General features: G+C 36.1%; 1 protein-coding gene and 1 pseudogene across 1 annotated transcript; both read right to left on the minus strand.

Moving 5' to 3' along the window:
- Nucleotides 1-11,951: 11,951 nt before the first annotated feature.
- On the minus strand, nt 11,952-13,347 carry LOC131957085 (transcription factor BTF3 homolog 4-like; annotated as a pseudogene).
- Nucleotides 13,348-19,123: 5,776 nt separating this feature from the next.
- LOC131957080 (sodium-dependent phosphate transport protein 2B-like) lies at nt 19,124-19,909 on the minus strand. The gene has a single exon (XM_059321779.1). The coding sequence runs from the start codon at nt 19,907-19,909 to the stop codon at nt 19,124-19,126; it is 786 nt and encodes a 261-aa protein (XP_059177762.1).
- Nucleotides 19,910-20,539: the final 630 nt, after the last annotated feature.

A 20,539-nucleotide genomic window follows, 5' to 3' on the forward strand; every position in this document is an offset into this window, starting at 1 on the left:
GAGCAAGGTTTAAACAAACTTTCAAAAGGCATGCAAAGCCAAGCTATTGTAAAACATAGTCAATAATTAAAGTTATATAATTTGATTACTGATTACTAGATAAAATATGTTAATATTTTTTCTGGGAAGCATGTGTATTTTTATATAAATAAATATTATTTATTAAATATATTTATTTTAAATTATATATATATATATATATATATATATATATATATATATATATATATATATAATATATATATATATATAATATATATATATATATATATATATATATATATATATATATATATATATATATATATATTAATTAATTATCAAAATTATAATATTGAAATAAAATGTTAGTGGCTCTTTAAATACTTGGAAATTAGATAAATTGCAACTTAGCTCTTCCGTCTCAGAAGGGTGCCGACCCTGAGCTAAGGTTTATTGAAGGTAGTGTCTGTCTGGTTTCGGCCATCTTGGATATAAAAACACGCAGCAGCAAACGCAATTAAGCAACCTTTGTTAAATTTTATTGGTATTAATATTATAGCTGGTTAATACTAGTGTCTACTAAATATTGGATTTACAACTAAAAATTACTATGAGTTGTAATTAACATTTTGATATTAATTATTAGATTTTTGAGATATTTTTCTTGTAATTTAATTTTTTTATGATTAATACTAACATTTTTTTACTTGTTTTTTTTTTATATGTATTAATTCTTTTTTCTTTTCTTTTTATGTTTTAATAATATAATTACCTCCCTTTTAAAAACCGTTTGTTATTTCCCCTGACTAAAAAGTACGCGCGAGATATTTTGCCAGAATCAGAAGACGACAGCAAACCGCTGTGAACTGTTAAACCTTGGTGCACTCTCGGGACTAACACTAATAATCTGTGGACATTTCACCCCCACTTCACCCCACCCCCGTCTCTCCCTAATTCTTCAGCAGGTCTTAACGCCCACAAAAAAAAAACACCAATCGCTCTGTAGAGGGTATCGCACGGGCACACGGATCAGCGCGGCGTGAGTACACCCCAGTAGCACGTGCATCAATCATTGGCCAGCAGGGTGAGAAACACAATCAGCGCGGTGGTAACAAGGTCGGTAACCGGATCTGTTTGACACGTGGTGAGATAGCCGGACCCGGTAGACGGACCTGTTAGCCGGAACACTTAGTTAACCGGATCACGGAGCTAGCCGGTTCACTTATTTTGCCGGACAACTGAGTTAGCCGGAATACTGAATTGTCCGGACCCGTAAGCCGGATTTCTGAGTTAGCCGGACCATTAAACTAGCCGGACATCTAAATTAATCGGACAACTAAATTAGCCGGACCACTGGTTTAGCCGGAATACTGAATTAGCCGCATCCGTAAGCTGGACCACTGAGATAGCCGGAATACTGAATTAGCCGGATCATTAAACTAGCCGGACCAATGAGTTAGCCAGATCAATAAGTTAACCGGAACACTGAGTATCGTACCAGTGATTAAGCCGGACCACTGATTTTGCCGTACCACTGCGTTGGCAGGAATACAGACTTAGCCGGACCGCTAAGCTAACCGCGCCACTGATTTAACCGGGACCTTGAAACTAGACCATAATTAGCCCACTAGTAAACCGGACCACGTAATGAAAGAACTTTTCTTTTAGCAGCCGTCACGTGATACCCGTCTCCCAGCATCAATCATGCATGTGTTCATAAGCCGTGGGCGCCATGTTTCTTGTCGTGACGTCACACGTCATGGAGGTAACCTCTGATCAAAATCCCCCCCCCCCTACTACCCGAACAAGAGAGTAGAGATGGCTTACAGTAATGTTATATAGGGATTATGGCCGAGCCTGAGGGAATGATCTGTTTCAGCTGTCTCTTGTAGCTTTCTATAATTCATGATATTGTGGTTCTGTCAATAAAACAGCAACATGGGATCTATAAATAGCCAGATCTAGATCGTGTACAGTGAAAGAAACGTCATAATTTAATTCGGTTTTTTTTTTTTTTTTTTTTTTTTTTTTTTTTTTTTTTTTTAGAAATATTAGGATGGGAGGAGGGATTTGTAGATATAGATTTGTCGTTATCTCTTCTTAGTCTTAATATTTGTTCTTAAATGTAACATTGCATATTGAACACAGTAGACGAACTGCATTCGTGTATAATTAAGCAAAATTGTATTACTGTATTAAGTAAGAAACTCGTTTTTAATTTTAATAAAATTCAATTCTTATTCAGGAAGTATTTTTATCAACTAACCAAAGTTTCACGGCGACTAGATGAAAGGTGCAGCCATACACAAAGGGCACACACACACAGACACACACAGACACACACAGACACACACACACACACACAAACCCACATACTTTAATTTTTATGTGTATAGACGACTCGACCGGAAACCCCGTTTTTGCTAATTAAGTCGAGATGTCTGACGAAGTCTAAATTAGCTAATTAATTAGCTACTCGACATTAGACAATTATGGTCGCGAACCATACAATTTACTCCCTTCAAGTCAGCCGTTGGTGGAGCTCTTGATCCAAAGTCAACACGTTTTTGACCAGATTTTTGTCGCGTGGTGTCCTAGGTCACCTAAGTGATGACATGTCACACAATATGATGACGTTTTTCACACGAGTCTCGCGTGCACGGAATCACGTGATAATCTCGCGGTTTATTTGTCTGACGTCACGTAACGGAACTCACTTGTATCAACTAATATAGGAAAACATTCAAACTTAATTTGAATTTATTGTGAACATGTTTAATGTGATTTTCACACATGTTTTTTACTTTCTTCTTCAGACGTTTACAAGCTGTAAAACCCGACTAACAAAATAGACCCCGTAGGCCTAAGTATTAGCGATATCGATACTACCTTTCTCCGCTTTTGTATTCCGTTATATTTGTGTTATATTAATAAGCCATTAGGTCTATTTAAAATATAAAATAAAGATATATCTAAGCTGTCTTAAACATTATAAGCCAAAGGTGGATATTATTAATGGAACAGTGGTTGATTAAATTTACCAAGTAGACTGTGCGGGATCCAAAATGTTATTAATATAAGAAATATTAGTTAAAAACACAACATTTTATGAGTGTGTTCATTCTATTGTAACAAGCTGAATGTGTACACTGATAGTCTTCATTTATTTCATATCCCATTAGTTTATCTTGCTAAAGAATAAAACAAACCCTTGTAAACAAAGGTCTATATTTATTTGCTTGATACCAACACACACAAATATAACTAATGTACAAGGAGATGGGGGGGGGGGGGAGAATTTCTGAGTTAAAGACCTTTGACTCGGTTGCGAATTAAGTTGCTTCTTTTTTAATGTTAGTGTGATTGATTTTTTTCGAAAACTACATCTAAAAATGAAGTTGAAAATATGTAAAGTATGGTTGCTAAGTTAGCTATGTAGTCCTAGGGTACGTTTTGCTTTTCTAAACGTGGTACGGAATTGAATCTGCCCTTCATCGTCCACAAATAAAGTCACTCTTTTTTACACACATTCCCCTCCCCAATCCAGAGCTTATCCTCATTGTTGCCAGACGTTTTTCCAGACCACGTATCCCCAAGATTTGTTAAATGTTATCACAACTGGACAATGTGGTCTAGTATGTAGTACGCCCGCTAACTAAACTTATAGATCGGTACACGGCCTGGTACCGGAGAAAACATCAAAAGCAGCTAAAGTTAATAAAGGTGACAACGAGTCAACACCCGCCAACTCGTTTTAGCGCTTGTAAAAGCTCGTTAACATAAAGGGTTTAAGGCATGTTTTTCCCGTTACTATTTAGTCTTAGATATAGGGCTAACTAAAGCACCGTTATACAAGTAATGTAATAAGTAACACGAACCGACCCGCGGCGTATCATATGCCGCTATTTAGTTGTTTTATTTTCTACCTTTTAGTAATTTATAATTTGTGAATTCGACACTGCCGTCCCTTCACCCCTTCACGCCACCGTGAAAGCAGCAGATAATTTAGTTTGAAACTATTTTAAACTAAGAGGAGGTAAATAAGAGGAGTCTCCTTTCACGGGGGGGGTGGGGGAGGGGGGGGGAGGGGGGGTTTAGTGTTTTAAAGCAAATATTTTCAGTGGCAGCATTGGTACTGTCGAATTCACAAATTATGAATGACTGAAAAGTGGAAAAAACAATAACTAAATAGCGGCGTATGATACAGCGCGGGTCTGCTCGTTATATATATAGATAGATGATCCGAAGGTTGATTATAGACCACACCCTGAAGGACAACAACTCTGACCCGCGAGAAAGATTGAAGAAATGTACACTGGATGTCTGGACAGAAGAAATGTACACTGGATGTCTGGACAGAAGAAATGTACACTGGATGTCTGGACAGAAGAAATGTACACTGGATGTCTGGACAGAAGAAATGCGCTTTTTTTTCCTCTTGTGTATTATAGCAGAGTCCATCACACTGTGTTTATTTCAGACTTTTTCTCTCGGGGTGGGGGGGGGGGGGGAGTCCATGGTAAAAATATATACTTTCTATATAAATTCTATTTCGTTCGCGGTAGGCGAAGGTGGGGTGGGAGCCTCTCTGATCCGCACACCTGAATTAATCCCGAACTCACACACACAAAATGCGTCCACTAATCCCAACATACACATAATTCGTCCACTAATCCCACCACACACAAAATTGCGTCCACTAATCCCACCACACACAACATACGTCCACTAATCCCACCACACACAAAATGCGTTCACTAATCCCACCTACACACAACATGCGTCCATTAATCCCCCTCCCCCCACACAAAACAAACACACCCCTACTGATACCTAACACCCCCACTCAACAAACATACCCACAGTAAACCCCCTCACACCAACAGCAGATATAATTGTAAACACACCAATGAAAATCATTTGCCTTGCTTACATTACAACACAATCATTTCGTCAACACTAAATATTCCCACACTAAATTCGGCCAAACTAAATTTTTCGACACTAAATTATCACTCACTAAATTCTTCCACACTAAATTCTCCCACAATGAATTCTTACACACTAAATTCCGCCGCACTAAATTATCACACAATGAATATCCCACACTAAATTATCCGACACTAAATTCTCCGAAACAAAATTTTCTCACACTAAATTTTCCCACACTAAATGCTCCCACACTTAAAATCTCACAAATCTAAACTCGATACACCAAAATCGCCCAAACATTCAACTCCGCCATAATAGATTTAGTCACACACCTCTGCCCCCCCCCCCACCCCCACGTGAAACTAAATATTGACAGAGATTATTAGTTTTAGTCCCGAGAGTGCACCAAGGTGTAACACATAGTTCACAGCGGTTTGCTGTCGTCTTTTATTTGTTTGTAAGTATCTCGCGTGTGGAAATGGAACTTTGTTGTCAGGGGAGAAAACAAACAATGTTTTTTTTCAAGGGAAATAATTGTAAAATGAAACAATAAAAGGAAAAGATAAAAATAGTAAACCACTTTTAAACAAAAACAAGTGAACAGACATATATATTAATTATAAAAAAATAAATGTAAAAAATTAATTTAAACATTTGGTGATTTTTCACACAATTTTAATTACAACCTCCAGTAATTGTTGATGTCAATTCAACAACTTTAACCAAATGTAACTAGTATCAACCAGCTGTTATATTGATACCATTAAAGTTGACTTAGTGCTCTTGACGTGTTAGCAATACCTTCCAACTTATGTCTGCGAGTTTTTTATATTTGCGGGCAAATGAAATATACCAGGGGTCGGCAACCTTTCGAGACAAAAGAGCCACAATGTGCAAATTACAAAATTTCCCAGTTTTCAAAGAGCCACTAACATTTTCCTTTCAATATTATGATCTTTGATTAGGATTAGGTATATTATATATATGTAAATATATATATATATATATATATATATATATATATATATATATATATATATATATATATATATAAATGTGTGTGTGATTGTCTGTCTTATATTCATTACTACACCCAGAGGAGTCGCAAGGCGGGCGCCGGGGGTGACACCATATAGGTGGGTGACAAAAAAAATTCAGATATGGAGAACATATTTTTTGCCAGTTCAATAAATGGTTAATAAGAAATAAAAAGTATTTTAAGTACACCATGAGTTGCCGCATCGGGTGATACCCGACCTAGCGACGCCACTGACCACACCTTTCATCCAATCGCCATGAAGCTTAAGGAAGTTGTTGAGATGTATCTGCGAAAAAAAAGGCTAATTCGGTTGACTCTCCGGCAATGCGGGGTTCGATTCTTCTCTGTATACGGTATATAAAAATAAAAGTCGATTGCGGATTGACACCTGGCGTACCCGTGAGCAACATGGCGGCTACGTTCATTTTAAACAGCGCGATAGGCTATGGATACAATGGGTTGCTATAGTCGCTCACTTAGTCGAATCAGGCCCGTCCTTCGGCGTCTATGCGGGGTGTAATTTGGCGCTATTACGGTGAGTGATTAATGTGCACTCAGGGCTTTTATGGGCTGTAGTATAGTTATACCGATAAACATGATCTAAGCGCAGGCATTGTTTACATTTAAATAATTCAATTTTAGAAAACAAGGAAGTATTTTGAAATAGGGAGTAACTAAATATTTTAATAGAATAGTAAGTGTTTATTGGTTATATGTATTATTATATCGTTCATTACCGAGTGATGCAGACTAATATTTTTATGAGTTTAAAAAATTAAAAAAATAATATTTATGAACTTTTGTGCATGGAGCTGAAGAGCCGCATCTTGACATCAATAGAGCCGCATGCGGCTCGAGAGCTGCAGGTTGCCGACCCCTGTACAAGCCAATCGGCTTTTTTGTTTTCTAGTTCTTGTCCCTAATTTAGGGAATCCAAAATTATTTGTTATTATACTTTTTCGATGTTAATTCTCATTATCCACACTTCTTATTTAGAACAAATCTTGTAAATGTTTACCGTGTTAGCGAAAACGATCTATACATTATTATTTTTCTCTGCGTCAAAATATTATAATTATTGCACAGTTTAGAATTACTGTGTATTGAAAATTAGAAAGCATGGCAAATTTTTTTTTGCATTATGCTATAAGAAGGAGTCTTTTATATTTTTGGCAAAAACTAATATTAGTTTAAAAGTTACCTCCCTTGACTAATTTTTTTTATTTTGTTTGTTTTCCAACTTCACATTGTTGATTGTTACCAATGTTTCTTCCAGACTTTGTTCTCCGGGGGGGGGGGGGGGCACTTGAAATTTTCGGGGGGACGGTAGACTTTCTTCGGGGGGCGTACACTGTTAACAGTATATATTTTCTAGAAATATTTCATATCGTTCGGGGGGGGGGGGGGGCGGTAGACTTTCTTCGGGGGGGTGGGGGGTGGGTAATAGAGGGGGTGGGCTCCGCCCCCCCCCCCCCCCCCCCCAGAAGAGATGTCTAGAAGAAACTCTGTTACTAGGTAGACCCAACTATGTTAAAAAGTTTGTAATTTGAATTTTGTAATAGTTAAACTGATTTTCATAAGGTAAACGTTATTCCTTGAAGTATTGTAGAAATAGAGCTAATTTGTTGTATCAGAAGTGGGCTTTAGTCTCACACATAAATACCCATCCCACATGGTCTCCATGCTTGACATATGCTTTGATATACCACACATAATATGGTATTACATAACACGAATAATACGGTATGCTATACCATACATAATATGATGTCATACCATCAAATAAAAAGGTATGACGTACCACATATTCTATTGCATGTCAAATCAAACAATATATCTTATGCCATACCATCAAATAATATGATACGACATAATACTCATAATATGGTACAACATAACACATAATATGCTATACCATACCACACATTATATTATATGTCATGCCACACATAATATAATATGACATTACAAACATAATAAGGTATGACATCTTATTCATACGTAACACACATACTTATGTAAAATTGATTTTTAAATGGAAAACAGCACAAGCTTTTCAAGAATCTGAAATATATTTAAGGAGCATAAACTTATCGCTTATATTTGTAAAGTTTTGTCGATACTCTTCTATTGTAATCTTAACAAGACATTTAAATGATAAAACTAAAATGTTTGCAAAAGTAGAGGTGCACATGTAAATAATGACAACTTGAATCTGTCAGTAATTTAAAGTCGAATTCATATAAACTAATAATTAAGGGTTAGGGTAAATTTGTTTGATGAGAAATTATCAATTGTTGGCAGTAATATTAGCCTAGAGGACTTACTGAAGGCTTGACGCTTGTAAAGGCGCTGTTGAGACACATCGACCCTACGGATATATGACTTTTTCAGAGGAATGGGGGGGGGGATAATTCGTAAAAAGTTTTATTTATAAGCCAGTTCACAATGAGTCATCGCATGTGGTTACCGACACTGACGTTAAGGCTGCTGTCTACCCTGGTCCAGTGGCGTAGCCAGAATCGTCTCAAGGGGGGGGGGTTCCAATTTTTACCCGGGGACAAACTTTCGATTTGCACCCCCCCCCCCCCTAAAACTTTCGATTTGCACCCCCCCCCCCCTCAAACTTTCGATTTGCACCCCCCTCAAACTTTCGATTTGCACCCCACCCCCTCATACTTTTTATATATACCGAGGGGTCTATGGGGGGGTTTATGACCCCCCTAAACCCCCCCCTGCCTACGCCACTGCCCTGGTCACATTTGACTGGCATTGAAAATTGCTGAGTCATAATTTAATTCTTCGGTGTCCCGAATATTTTTATGAGCTTTGAAAATAAAATAAAATAATGCGGCTCTTTTGGTGTCCAGTTGCGGCTCTTCAGCTCCATGCAAAATTAATAATTATTTATTATTATTGCCGACCCCTGAAATATACAGAAGATCATACTTTTAGGGATCATTTCTAAAGTTGGTCTTGCCGGGACGTTGAGCAAATGCACCGAGTCCTCATCTCCATGCACTGATATGGACTATGCAACTATATAAATAGCGAAATTAGTACATTAATCCATAAGATACATTGAATTTAAAGTTTATGATGTACAGAGTATAGTAAATAAATAGCGAAATTAGTAAATGAATCCATAAGATACATTGAATTTAAAGCTTGTTGGTTCACAAATCGGACAGAGGCTGGTTTGGAATATTTTTGCCAACAAAAGTGGTGAAAGAGTATAACGTCTGGAAGAATAGTCAAAAACAAAGCTGGTTTGCATGGATTTTATCCCATTCTGTACAATAAACATAGTAAATACAAAAGAAAAAATTAACACAAAATACTTATTTAAATACTTATTATTAAAGCGGCCCACGCTTTTATTTATAGTGATATAAAAAGTAGTGCATTAATATAATTAAAGAAAGTATTTTTTTTTTAATTTTAAGTAACCGCAGATTTATAATATTTTTAAAAATTATTTTATTTTTAATAAAAATTGTATTATTTTCTTTTTTTAGTGCATTTATAAAAGCTTGTAATTATAAACGTTTTTATGTATTTATTATTTTTTTAACATTTAGTATTAACGAGTTATACGCATGTTAAGACAATATAGTGTAGCAACAAACATATGATACACAATTTGAAAAACAGTTTTGCAGTTTATAGCTAACGTTCAGTAAAGTATTATGGGATGGCCTAGTCTAGTGGTAAAGAACTAGACTGCTGACCCGACTAAAAACTATTGCGCGCCTATTGAATGTGATGACGTGCTTTTGACGTAGAGCCCCATCTCCCCCTTCCCTCGCTCCACGCCCAACACGGCCGTGATAACGCGTGTGGATAGAACTGCCTACTAATTCGGTCCAAATTTTTTATTAATTCATAAAAAATTAATTAGTCAACTATAAAGTCAAATTGAATGTCACGATGCATTGTCTTCATGTCTTGACCCACGTACCAACAACGAACCCTATCTGTCAGTTAGAAGTGCCTGCAATTTCACACGGACTTTTCGATTTAGACAGACAGATAAAGACTGACGAGGAAGTGAGTTAAATAAAAGCTTGTAAAAATTAGTTGTTGTACACAGACTTCATTTACATTTGTACTATAGTGAATTGCAAAAATAGATAAGTAAATGAATAAATATTCGAAACTGATGTTGGGGTGGGTGGTGGGGTCATTGGAACAGTTAAGGGGGATGTGGGGTTATCATGTCTGATAGTGATGTGGGCACAGGGGGGTAGAGGTGTCTGACGAGGCATGTAAAGAGTGTCTGTGTGTGTTTAAGGCAAGCCAAGCGTCATAATCTGCTGTGTGATGTAACTGCTGATATGATTCTATTTATGTGTGTGAGGGGAGGGGTTTTACGAACGGAATGCTGTTTGAGCGATTTAGCGGGAGGGTGAAGGGTTTATGTCTGTGTTTATGTTTTATTGAATGTTTAGTACCGACAGGTTAGGGGTGGATATTAATTTTTTTTTTTTATGTAAAACATTTCTTTAATTATAATATGTACAGCAAGTATAATTTTGGACATTCACAAAATTCAATGTTTATATTTTCTTGGAAAATGAACTATGTACATAGTATGAAAGTTCATACCGTATCCAAATTTGTTACAAATATAATAACTTTGTTTTCAAAGATCAGAAATTAATAGTATCAGTGATTGCAGTATAAAAAGCTGACATACTTGCAATGAAAAAAAAAATATTTCAATTATGTTTTTTTTTTCAAATATTATGAACAAAACCAGTAAGCACTACACCAACATACCACAGAAAAAAATTGTCTTAACAACTATCGGAAAAATTGCATTTGAAATTTTTAGAAATAAATTAACCCTAATTTAATACAGTCAGATGCCTAACATTCCTATTTAACACTTATTTCCCCAAAATGTCCCCATCTGGTAAAATAATACTAGGGCATTATTGTATTTACTATAACAGAATTCTTTAAATAGCAGAAAATCAATTATCGTGCAGGACCCTGTTAAATTCATTGTAAGCAGATTCTAAATCAAAGAGCATCTGTCGGACCTGTGTCTCATCTAATTCCTCTCAAGCCTGCATGTTGCCAAGTCTTTCCAACCATTTACGCACTTTCTGTTTGTAGGGGTGGATATTAATTTTTTTTTTTATTAGTATGTGTTTATTTGGTGCACAATTCTTTATAAAGTATTAAAACAATAAAAAAAAATATAAAAATTCATAAAAAACGTTGTAGTAAAAATCTTTTATGTTATCATGCACTAAAACGTAGAAAATTAATTATACACCACTATTAAAATAACTATCAAAAAAAGCGTGAGCCACTTGAGTATCCATTGGATATCTTTATTAATATTTAGGAAGAGACCCACACTTTTTCTTTATAGTAATTTAAATAGAAGTGCATTATTACATAAAAGCTTGTCGTTAAAACGATTATTATTAATTATTTTTAATGCTATAATTTTCAAATGGAAATAATTACATCAGCATATACAAATGTGTGAGCGTTAGTTTTTAACATAGTTGAAACAATTTAAAAAATTATCATTATATGAACAAAATGGTGAACATTACTAAAAAATGATTTGTCGATCAACAATTCAAATGAAGGTAATTAGAAATAAAGAAATACAAAAATGGTATTTTTACGATGATAGTCTTATTAAATGATTTTACAGTTTTGTTGAGAATTCTTTTTTTTTTTACAATATAAACAGCGTGGGAAAAAAATAGGACATATTAACAATGTGTAAATATTTTTTTTTAATGAAAAATGGAGATAGTTTATTATAAGACAAGCACTTGCTACAATTTGATATTTCTCTTGCATCACAATCAAACCAGCTGGACCAAGGTGCAGCAACGTAAAAAGTTAACTATGCACAAACGGGCACTTTCTTTGTGGTGTGTACATTTTTAATGCAAAATAAAGCTGTACACATTGGATTTGTGCCAGCTTTGAGGTTAGTCCCTGGCACAAAACAATCATGAGTCCTTTACACATTATCAACTATGAACGCTTCATCAAAGTTCTCAACAAGCTCTGGGACATCATCGTCAACATCTGCTGTTGTTTGCTTATTGCTGTCAGCAGCACTAGCTACAGTTGATGCTAATTTTTTCAAGCTGTTTAAACTCTCTGCTCCAAGTTGATTCAAGATACCAGGAAGCATCTCTGCTATTTCTTTGTTCTCTGCATGACCAGTAATTGCAAAGGTATTTGCAGCCAAAGAAGCTTGAACTTTAGGGTTATTAAAATGAAGTCCTCGTACATCTTCCTTAATCATATTGGCCTCCTCAATCCCTAGAATTATGTTTACAGACAACTTTTTTCAGAGAGAACTGTATTAGTTATTTTCTCATGATCTGTAGTAGCAGTGCGATGAATAACCTTCTTCTGTCTTCTGGCTGAACCCTTCCTACCACGAACATTGATTTCTCTGGATTCATTGTTAGTACCTTAAATTATGTGGGAATATTTCCCACGAGGTGTACAATTTTTTATGATGGCCGCTGTTTTATCCATACGATATTTTAAAAGAAAAGTTTTGAATTTTTTTTTTTTTTTTTTTAAATTTTTTAAATACTTTTATTTGCAGTTAAAACAAGTACATTAACATCAAATTTTTTAACATAATTTTGAACACCAAATGAAAACGAAAGGTTTTGCAAATGTACATAATGAATATTTACAAGATGTCATGTATTTGAATATAAAAAATTGCAAAGGATAACAGTAAAGAGTATTAATGAACCGATCGACTTACATTGGATAATTATGATTTTCAAATTTTCTTGTTATTAATATTACAGCGGGTTGATTCTTGTGACTTGCCGTTGTTAAATTAATACCTAAAAATTGCTTCTAATTGCTATTAAAACTTTGCAATAAATCATCAATATTTTATATCTATTTGAAATAAATAAAATATTTATAATTAATGCTAATGTTTGTTTACTTGTTGTTGTTTCCAATTGTTAACTTATTTCTTCAATTCTTATATTGTTTAATTTTATAATTATCTCCCTTGGAAACAACTAATTGTTGGTTTTTTCCCCTAGCAAAAACTTTATCGCGAGATATTTTGACTCAAACAAAAGACGAGATCAAACCGCTGTGAACTGTGTTACACCTTGGTGCACTCTTGGGACTAACACTAATATTCTGTGTCAATGTGAGGTGGGAGGGGGGGGGGAGGATTTTATAGAATCTAGTATGGGGGTGTTGAATGTTTGGGTGATTTTGGTGGAGACTATTTTGTATCGAGTTTAGATTTGGGAGATTTTTAGTTTTGGAGAATTTATTGTGGGAAAATTTAGTGTGGGAGAATTTAGTGCGGGACAATTAAGTATACGTGCCAACTGGTTACGCGCCATACGATACTGCGTCATGATGCGATACTGTATCACGATACGATGCTGTACCATGATACGTTTCTGCACCACGGTACGATACTGCATCACGATACGATACTGCACTACGTAACGATATTGTACCACGATACGATACTGCATCACGATACGATACTGCATCACGATACGATACTGCACTGCGTTACGATATTGTATCACGATACGATACTGCATCACGATACGATACTGCATCACGATACGATACTGCATCACGATACGATACTGCACCACGATATGATACTGTATCACGATACGATACTACATTTTCTACTGGTGAAATCGGAAAGTCAGGATCGTTTAAATTTAAAGGAATCCAGGTTGAATTCAGTTCACAGACAGTGTGCTGTCTTCATAAGTCGCGAGAAAAACAGAAAGACAGATATTGTCTTCGTGCAAGCTGCTGTCCTCAATGTATGTCCTGTTATCTAACTGTTGTCCTTTGTGACTGCTGAGCTAAACTTATGTCCTTAATGTGTGTCCTACTAACTAGCTGCTGTCCTCAATGCATGTCCTGTTATCTAACTGTTGTCCTCAATTCATGTCCTGTTACCTAACTGTTGTCCTTTGTGACTGCTGAGCTAAACTTATGTCCTTAATGTGTGTCCTACTAACTAGCTGCTGTCCTCAATGCATGTCCTGTTATCTAACTGTTGTAGTTTGTGACTGCTGAGCTACGATTATGTCCTTTTTATGTCCTTAATTTGTGTCCTACTAAATAGCTGCTGTCCTCAATTCATGTCCGACTATTCCACTGTTGTGCTATGTTTATTTCCTTTTTGATGTCCTCTATTTCTATCCTACTAACTACCTGATGTCCTGAAATTCATGTCCTACTATTTGACTGCTGAGCTAAGTTTATGTCCTTTTTGATGTCCTCTATTTCTGTCCTACTAACTAACTTTTGTCCTCAATTCATGTCCTATTATTTGACTGCTGAGCTAAGTTTATATCTTTTTTATGTCCTCTATTTCTGTCCTACTAACTAGCTTTTGTCCTCAATTAATGTCCTACTATTTGACTGCTGAGCCAAGTTTATGTCCTTTTTAATGTCCTCTATTTCTATCTTACTAACTAGCTTTTGTCCTCAATTAATGTCCTACTATTTGACTGCTGAGCTAAGCTTATGTCCTTTTTATGTCCTCAATATGTGTCCTACTAACTAGCTGATTTCCTCAATTCATGTCCTGCTATATGACACCAGAACTAAATGTATGTCCTACTGATGTCCTGAAATAATGTCCTGTCATCTAACTGATGTCCTCAACCACAGTACAACAATGTAACTGCTGTTCCTTATATCTGTTGCTTTACGACTTGAGGCGCCGGTAAAAACAACATTTTTAACACTAGTTAGAAAATAATTATTTCTCTATTGCTTTTTAATGCCCATCTGCATATGCGTTTCCATTACAAACAGGAGATGGGAAAATCTTGGTAATTATGACAACGGCGGACATCTAGTCATATTAACCTATTCTTAGGATTTCCACCATTCATAAAGTATTATATTTTAAGCCCATAAAGAATGAATTCACAATCTTCTACCATATGTTGTGGCACTCAGCTAAAATAGTTAAATGCAGATCTTAAAACTAATTTATTATGAATTTTAAAATTTTGGGTTCTGGTAAAAACTCTAAATTTTGGGGGAATTTATGTCTTAAATTTCATGTTTTTAACGGACACAAAATGTACCCTTAAAAAGCTGTGGAGAAAAAGTTGTTTACTCACTAGTATTAAAAAGTCTATTTTTTTTTACCGGAGCTCACTCACGTAATTCCATGTATCTAATGAAGTCATCTTGCTCCTTGTAATCAATGGCGTAGGCAAGGGGGGGGGGTATAACACCTCCCATGCACTCGCACCCCTATATATATATATATATGTATATATATATATATATATATATATATATATATATATATATATATATATATATATATATATATATATATATATATATATTTTTTTATTTTTTTATTTTTTTTTTTTGCCGTCTGACGTTTAATAGTCTTCCTTCCACATGTGGATAGGTTGCATGTTAAAAAAATTACAATGTAATACATAGTATAACATTAAAGAGATTTACAATGTCTTAATATCCCTTCTGATTTCATTGCTCCATGTTTCTTCATATCTTTGTTTCGATTTCTTGGTTCCATTTATTTCTTTTGATTTTGTTTCCGGTTTGCTATGACATAAAGTACAGGACAATACAACATGATCGCTTCTCTGTTTTTGGCCGTGCTTCTTGTGATTAATACACTCTTGGTTGGGTAGTGGTTGATTCTTAGTTGGTATTTGTAGTTTGAGAATGTCAATGAGAGATATTCTGTTGTTGAAAGGGCGAACCTGTGTCTTGTTGTTGATGGTAGAGTTGATCGAATGGTGTAGAACTTGGAGAGGGTGGTTGAGGTAGTGTCCTTGCGTTGAAGTATGGTTTTTCCTAGGTTGGTTGAGAGATCGTTCGAAGTGAGTTGCTTTGTAATATTGTTCATTGTGGTTTTGAAGAAGAGTAAAGTTATGACGTAGTCGAGTAATTGAGTTGGGCGAAATGACGTTGAAGAATGAAGTTTTGCTGATGTTGCTGAGTCGAGGGTTTTGAGCTTGGTGAAGTAGTTGAAGTGGGTGAAGTGAAGCTGTTGACGATTGTTTATTTTAGGTAAGTTGAGTAGTTGGTCTTGAGAGATGGTTTGTTGATTTGCTAGTGTTTGACGGAAGCCTCCCACCTAAGATTTCTCCTAGGTGGGTGTCGTCAGAGTGGTAGTGAGTTTGTTGGGAGCGAGGTAGTTGCGTTTGACGTAGTAGATGAGTTCGATTTGCTGGCGATTGTGACAGACCTCCCACCTAAGATTTCTCCTAGATGGGTGTCGTCAGGCTGAAAAATAGAAAATTGAAAATTAGCCACTCGTATATTTGAAGCCACCCAATACAAGTACTGGGTGACTCATCCCGAGGGCATGTGCGCTTCTAGGGATGTGCGGGAGCAACCCCACAGCGGTCGTTGGCGAGATTTGCGTGAGTTAGAGTAGTAGATTTGACCGCCTCTCGGCCCCGGCAGCCAGCCCTAGGGGGGGCTGACCAACCAAATGGCTAAGAACCATGTAAATTATTCTACATGGTTCTTAGCCATTTGGTTGGTTGCCGACCCCTGGACTAACCAAATAGAATAAATATATAAAAGCTTCACACAAATGATAATAAATTTAGTTGGACAATTACTTCCAAATGATGTTTTCAGAATTTTCTCCGTTAAATATTACAATTTCTTTTTGTAATTTCATTTTCTATAATTTATAATAACGTTTGTTTACTTGTTTTTGCTTAAAAGTATATTATTATTTTTTCAGTATTTGTTTATCGTTTAATTTTATAAAAAAGAACTTTTTATATAAAAGAACTTAATACTTGTTTTCTCCCTTAACAAAAAAAGTTCCACGCGAGAGATATTTTGACTAAAACAAAAGACGAGAGCAAACCGCTGTGAACTGTGTTAAACCTTGGTGCACTCTCGGGACTAACACTAATATTCTGGGGATTTAGTGTGTGGGAATTTAGCGTGGGGGAATTTAGTGTGGGAGAATTTAGTGCGGGACAATTTTGTGTGGGAGAATTAGGTGTGGGAGAAATTAGTATATTGTGTTGTAGTGTAGTCAAAGGAAATTATTTGAGTGTTTGTGTGTATATAAATAAATCTACGTGTGATTGGGTTTACTGTGGGTAAGTTGAGTGGAGGTGTTTAGATTAAAGTTGGTGGATGGGGTGGGGTTGTCCTTTTCGGTGTGGTTTGGATATCGGTTTGAATAACTTGCATCGTTCGCTTCTATCCTTTAGTTCTCACCAGGCTTATCTTCCAACCCACTGAACGCAGGGTAGAGTCGTACCCCCACCGTCCAGCAAAAATTAAATTATATAACTATTAATATTTGTGCAAGGAGCTGGAGAGCCGCATCTGGACGTCAAAGGAGCCGCATGCTGCTCGCGAGCCGCAGGTTGCCGACCCTGTTCTTTACCAAACTGTCCCAAGACATCTGATATATACAGATTTTTCAGTAAATACAGTTTAAAGAACACGCTATCGCTATGTAATGGAATCAATGAATTAAAATAAATCTTCTTTGTATTAATATTACAGCTGGTTGAGACTAGAGAATACTAATTTTTGTGTTAACAGCTAACAATTACTAGGAGTTGTAATTAACATTTTGTTATTTATCACCTAAAGGTTTAATTACATTTCTTGTAATTTAATTTTTTATAATTAATGCTTACGTATATTTTTTGTTTATATTATATTATATTTTTTTTTCTATTCTTTTTTTTTCGTTTAATTTTATAACTACCTCCCTTCAACAAAATTATTGTTTGTTTTTTCCCCTGACAAAAAACTTGTACGCGCGAGATATTTTGACAGATAGGCCTACAGCAGGGGTCGGCAACCTGCGGCTCGCGAGCCGCATGCCTCTTTTTTGATGCCAAGATGCGGTTCTTCAGCTCCATGCACAAATATTAATAAATATTATTTTTTAATATTTAAAAATCATAAAATATTAGTCTACAACATTCACTAATGAACAATATAATAATAAATAAAACCAATAAACACTCGCTATTCTATTAAAAGACTAAATAGTAGGGGAAAAACATGTCAAATACTCTATATAGTAACCAGCTTTCACAAGCGCTAAATTACAAAAGTAAGTGTACACTTTTTAAGCTATAATACTAAACACAAAGCTTTCTACTGCTAGTCCGAATGTCTCGAGTTCCGGGCTCAGTTCTGTTGGGCTCAGTGAGTTTACCCAGCTCTAATGGGTACCTGGCGCACCTTAGGTAACTAAGGCGGATAGGCTTAGTATTGACCACATTATCTCCCTGTATGTCGAGGTGATTGAAACACGATCTTTACTTTATCTGCCATTTGTGTATTGGGCACGAAAGGGAAAAGATTATGAAGATAAGTTAAATAAAAAGCGCGGGTCGATCAGTGGCGGATCTAGAAAAAAGGGGCCACCACGCAAAAAACTTTTTTTAAGCCCCCCCATATAAATATACAGGCCTATATATGTGGTTATGTATATATATATAAGGTTGACCTTACCATAAAAGTGGCCGAGATTGGCCTTCCATACAAATGGCCAATGTTGGCATTTCCATAAAAGTGGCCCAACATTTGCTTCTCCATAAAAGTGGCCAAGTTGGCCTCTATGCACGTAACATCGCCTCTCGTTGAAATCACGATACACGTCAAAAGACAACTCAATACAAAGTTGTACAATGGCAGTGATCAAATACCTAGTACGACGTGCAGTTATCGTACCAACTGCCTCCAGTTTGAACCAATAAAGTTATTTTAGAAGTTTTAAATGACAAAAATGTGATAGCAATCTTAGAATTAAATAAACTTTTTCGTGTTATTAAAAATGTATACAATTTCACAAAACTCGTATGACAAGATCACAGAGCTCAAAATTGCTAAAAAAGAATTTTATTTATTTTTTAAAAATTACCAGAGAAAATCTTTTAAATAATATATCACATTAAAAATATTTGTAAGCTATATGCATGCTATATATACATATTGAACTAAAAACTAATGCAATTTATCTAATCATATACAAGTTATACATATAAATTACATTATAGAATAAATAGGTTTTCAATAATCGAACTTTGTAAACAATGTCACTTGGTCATACTAAAGTCGCGTGCTGGACTCTCCGTTAGGTTGTCTGTCTGACTCGGTAGAGTCTGTCTAGAATCGCTTGCAGAAGAAGACTTTCTGCATGGTGCGATCATAGGGTTCTAAAGACCGTAGCGGCTGGGGTAGGAACATCCAGTCTTGGAGCTTTCTGGGCAGGCTCTGGGGACGTTTAGCCTGCAGGCATTTGATGACGCCGATGATGATGAAGAGAAGGCAGACGGGCCCGAGGACGCCGAGGAGGACGTACCAGCCCGGGATGGAGAGAGCGAAGACTAGGGCGGGGAAGAGGAAGAACATGAGGAGGATGTAGACGATGGCGAACCAGCGGTACTCGGCCGTGCAGTTGCCTAGAAATTTGGCAAGCGGGATGGGGAAGCGGAGGTAGGGGATGGGGTAGAACAGGAGGATGCCGGTGATGTTGAAGAAGAGGTGGCAGAAGGCTGCTTGTAACGCGTTTCTGAGGCCGTCCGTGTTGGCTAAGGCTGAGAGAATCGCCGTGGTCGTGGTGCCGATGTTTGACCCCAGGGTCAAAGGGTACATCCGGTCGAGTTCGATGACCCCGATGCCGACGAGCGGGGTGAGGGAGGAGGTGAAGATGGAGGAGCTCTGGACGATGATGGTCAACGCGGCGCCGATGATGATGGCGAGGTATCCGGTGAGGTAGCCCAGCGGTCCGGGAAAGTGGGCGTTGATGAATTTTTTGATGATGAGAGCGATGGGGCCTTGGAGAAGGGAGTGAAGCAGTTTGACAATGGCGAACAGACACAGGCAGAGAATGGTAAGGGGGATAACCAGCATGATCGCTCCGATAGCTTTGTTGTTTAATGTTAAGTACATTCCCTTGAATAAAAACTCACTCAAAGGTTAAGATATAATAAATTATATATTACAAACATTATAGTTGCATTCAAGAATAGTATTTTTTTTTAATTGTGTCAAAAACATTTTTATTATATATGTTATATTCATATAAAGAAAACTGTGATTTTCGCGAAATATAAAAGAAATATAAATAATTTAAAAAACATATCTAATCGATTTTCTAAAATGTTAATTTCATATAGAATCTAGATAAATACCCAACCTTACGATAACTTAAGCACAACCTTTAGTGACGGAATAGCCAAAAGGTACAATTTACAAATTATCCCAGTTTTGAAAGAGCCACAAATATTATTTTTTTACAATATGTTGGTATTTGATAAGGATTAGGTAAATACATTTGACTTTGATTTGAAATAAATAGCGCTAAATATGAACTTATTATTTCATATAAGAACAAACACATGTTTCGCACAAAAACTGTTTTAGATAGATCTGCTCCGATAAAATTATATGTCTCATAATATAACTATTGGGCTTGTAAGTTGTTAAAGTAGCTTACCAAGTTCTCGCTCCGGTAGTTGCCAGCTGGCGTTTTTTTGTTTTTTCAAACCAAATGTGAATATTTTTTATTTATTTTTTTTT

This window comes from Physella acuta, unplaced genomic scaffold (assembly GCF_028476545.2).
Source record: "Physella acuta isolate Inbredline_101_S28 unplaced genomic scaffold, ASM2847654v3 ptg001205l, whole genome shotgun sequence".
NCBI classification, from domain to species: Eukaryota; Metazoa; Mollusca; class Gastropoda; family Physidae; genus Physella; species Physella acuta.

Bases quoted from the DNA above. Each gene is read 5' to 3' on its own strand.
- LOC131957080 (XM_059321779.1), bottom strand. From the start codon at position 19,909: ATGTACTTAACATTAAACAACAAAGCTATCGGAGCGATCATGCTGGTT.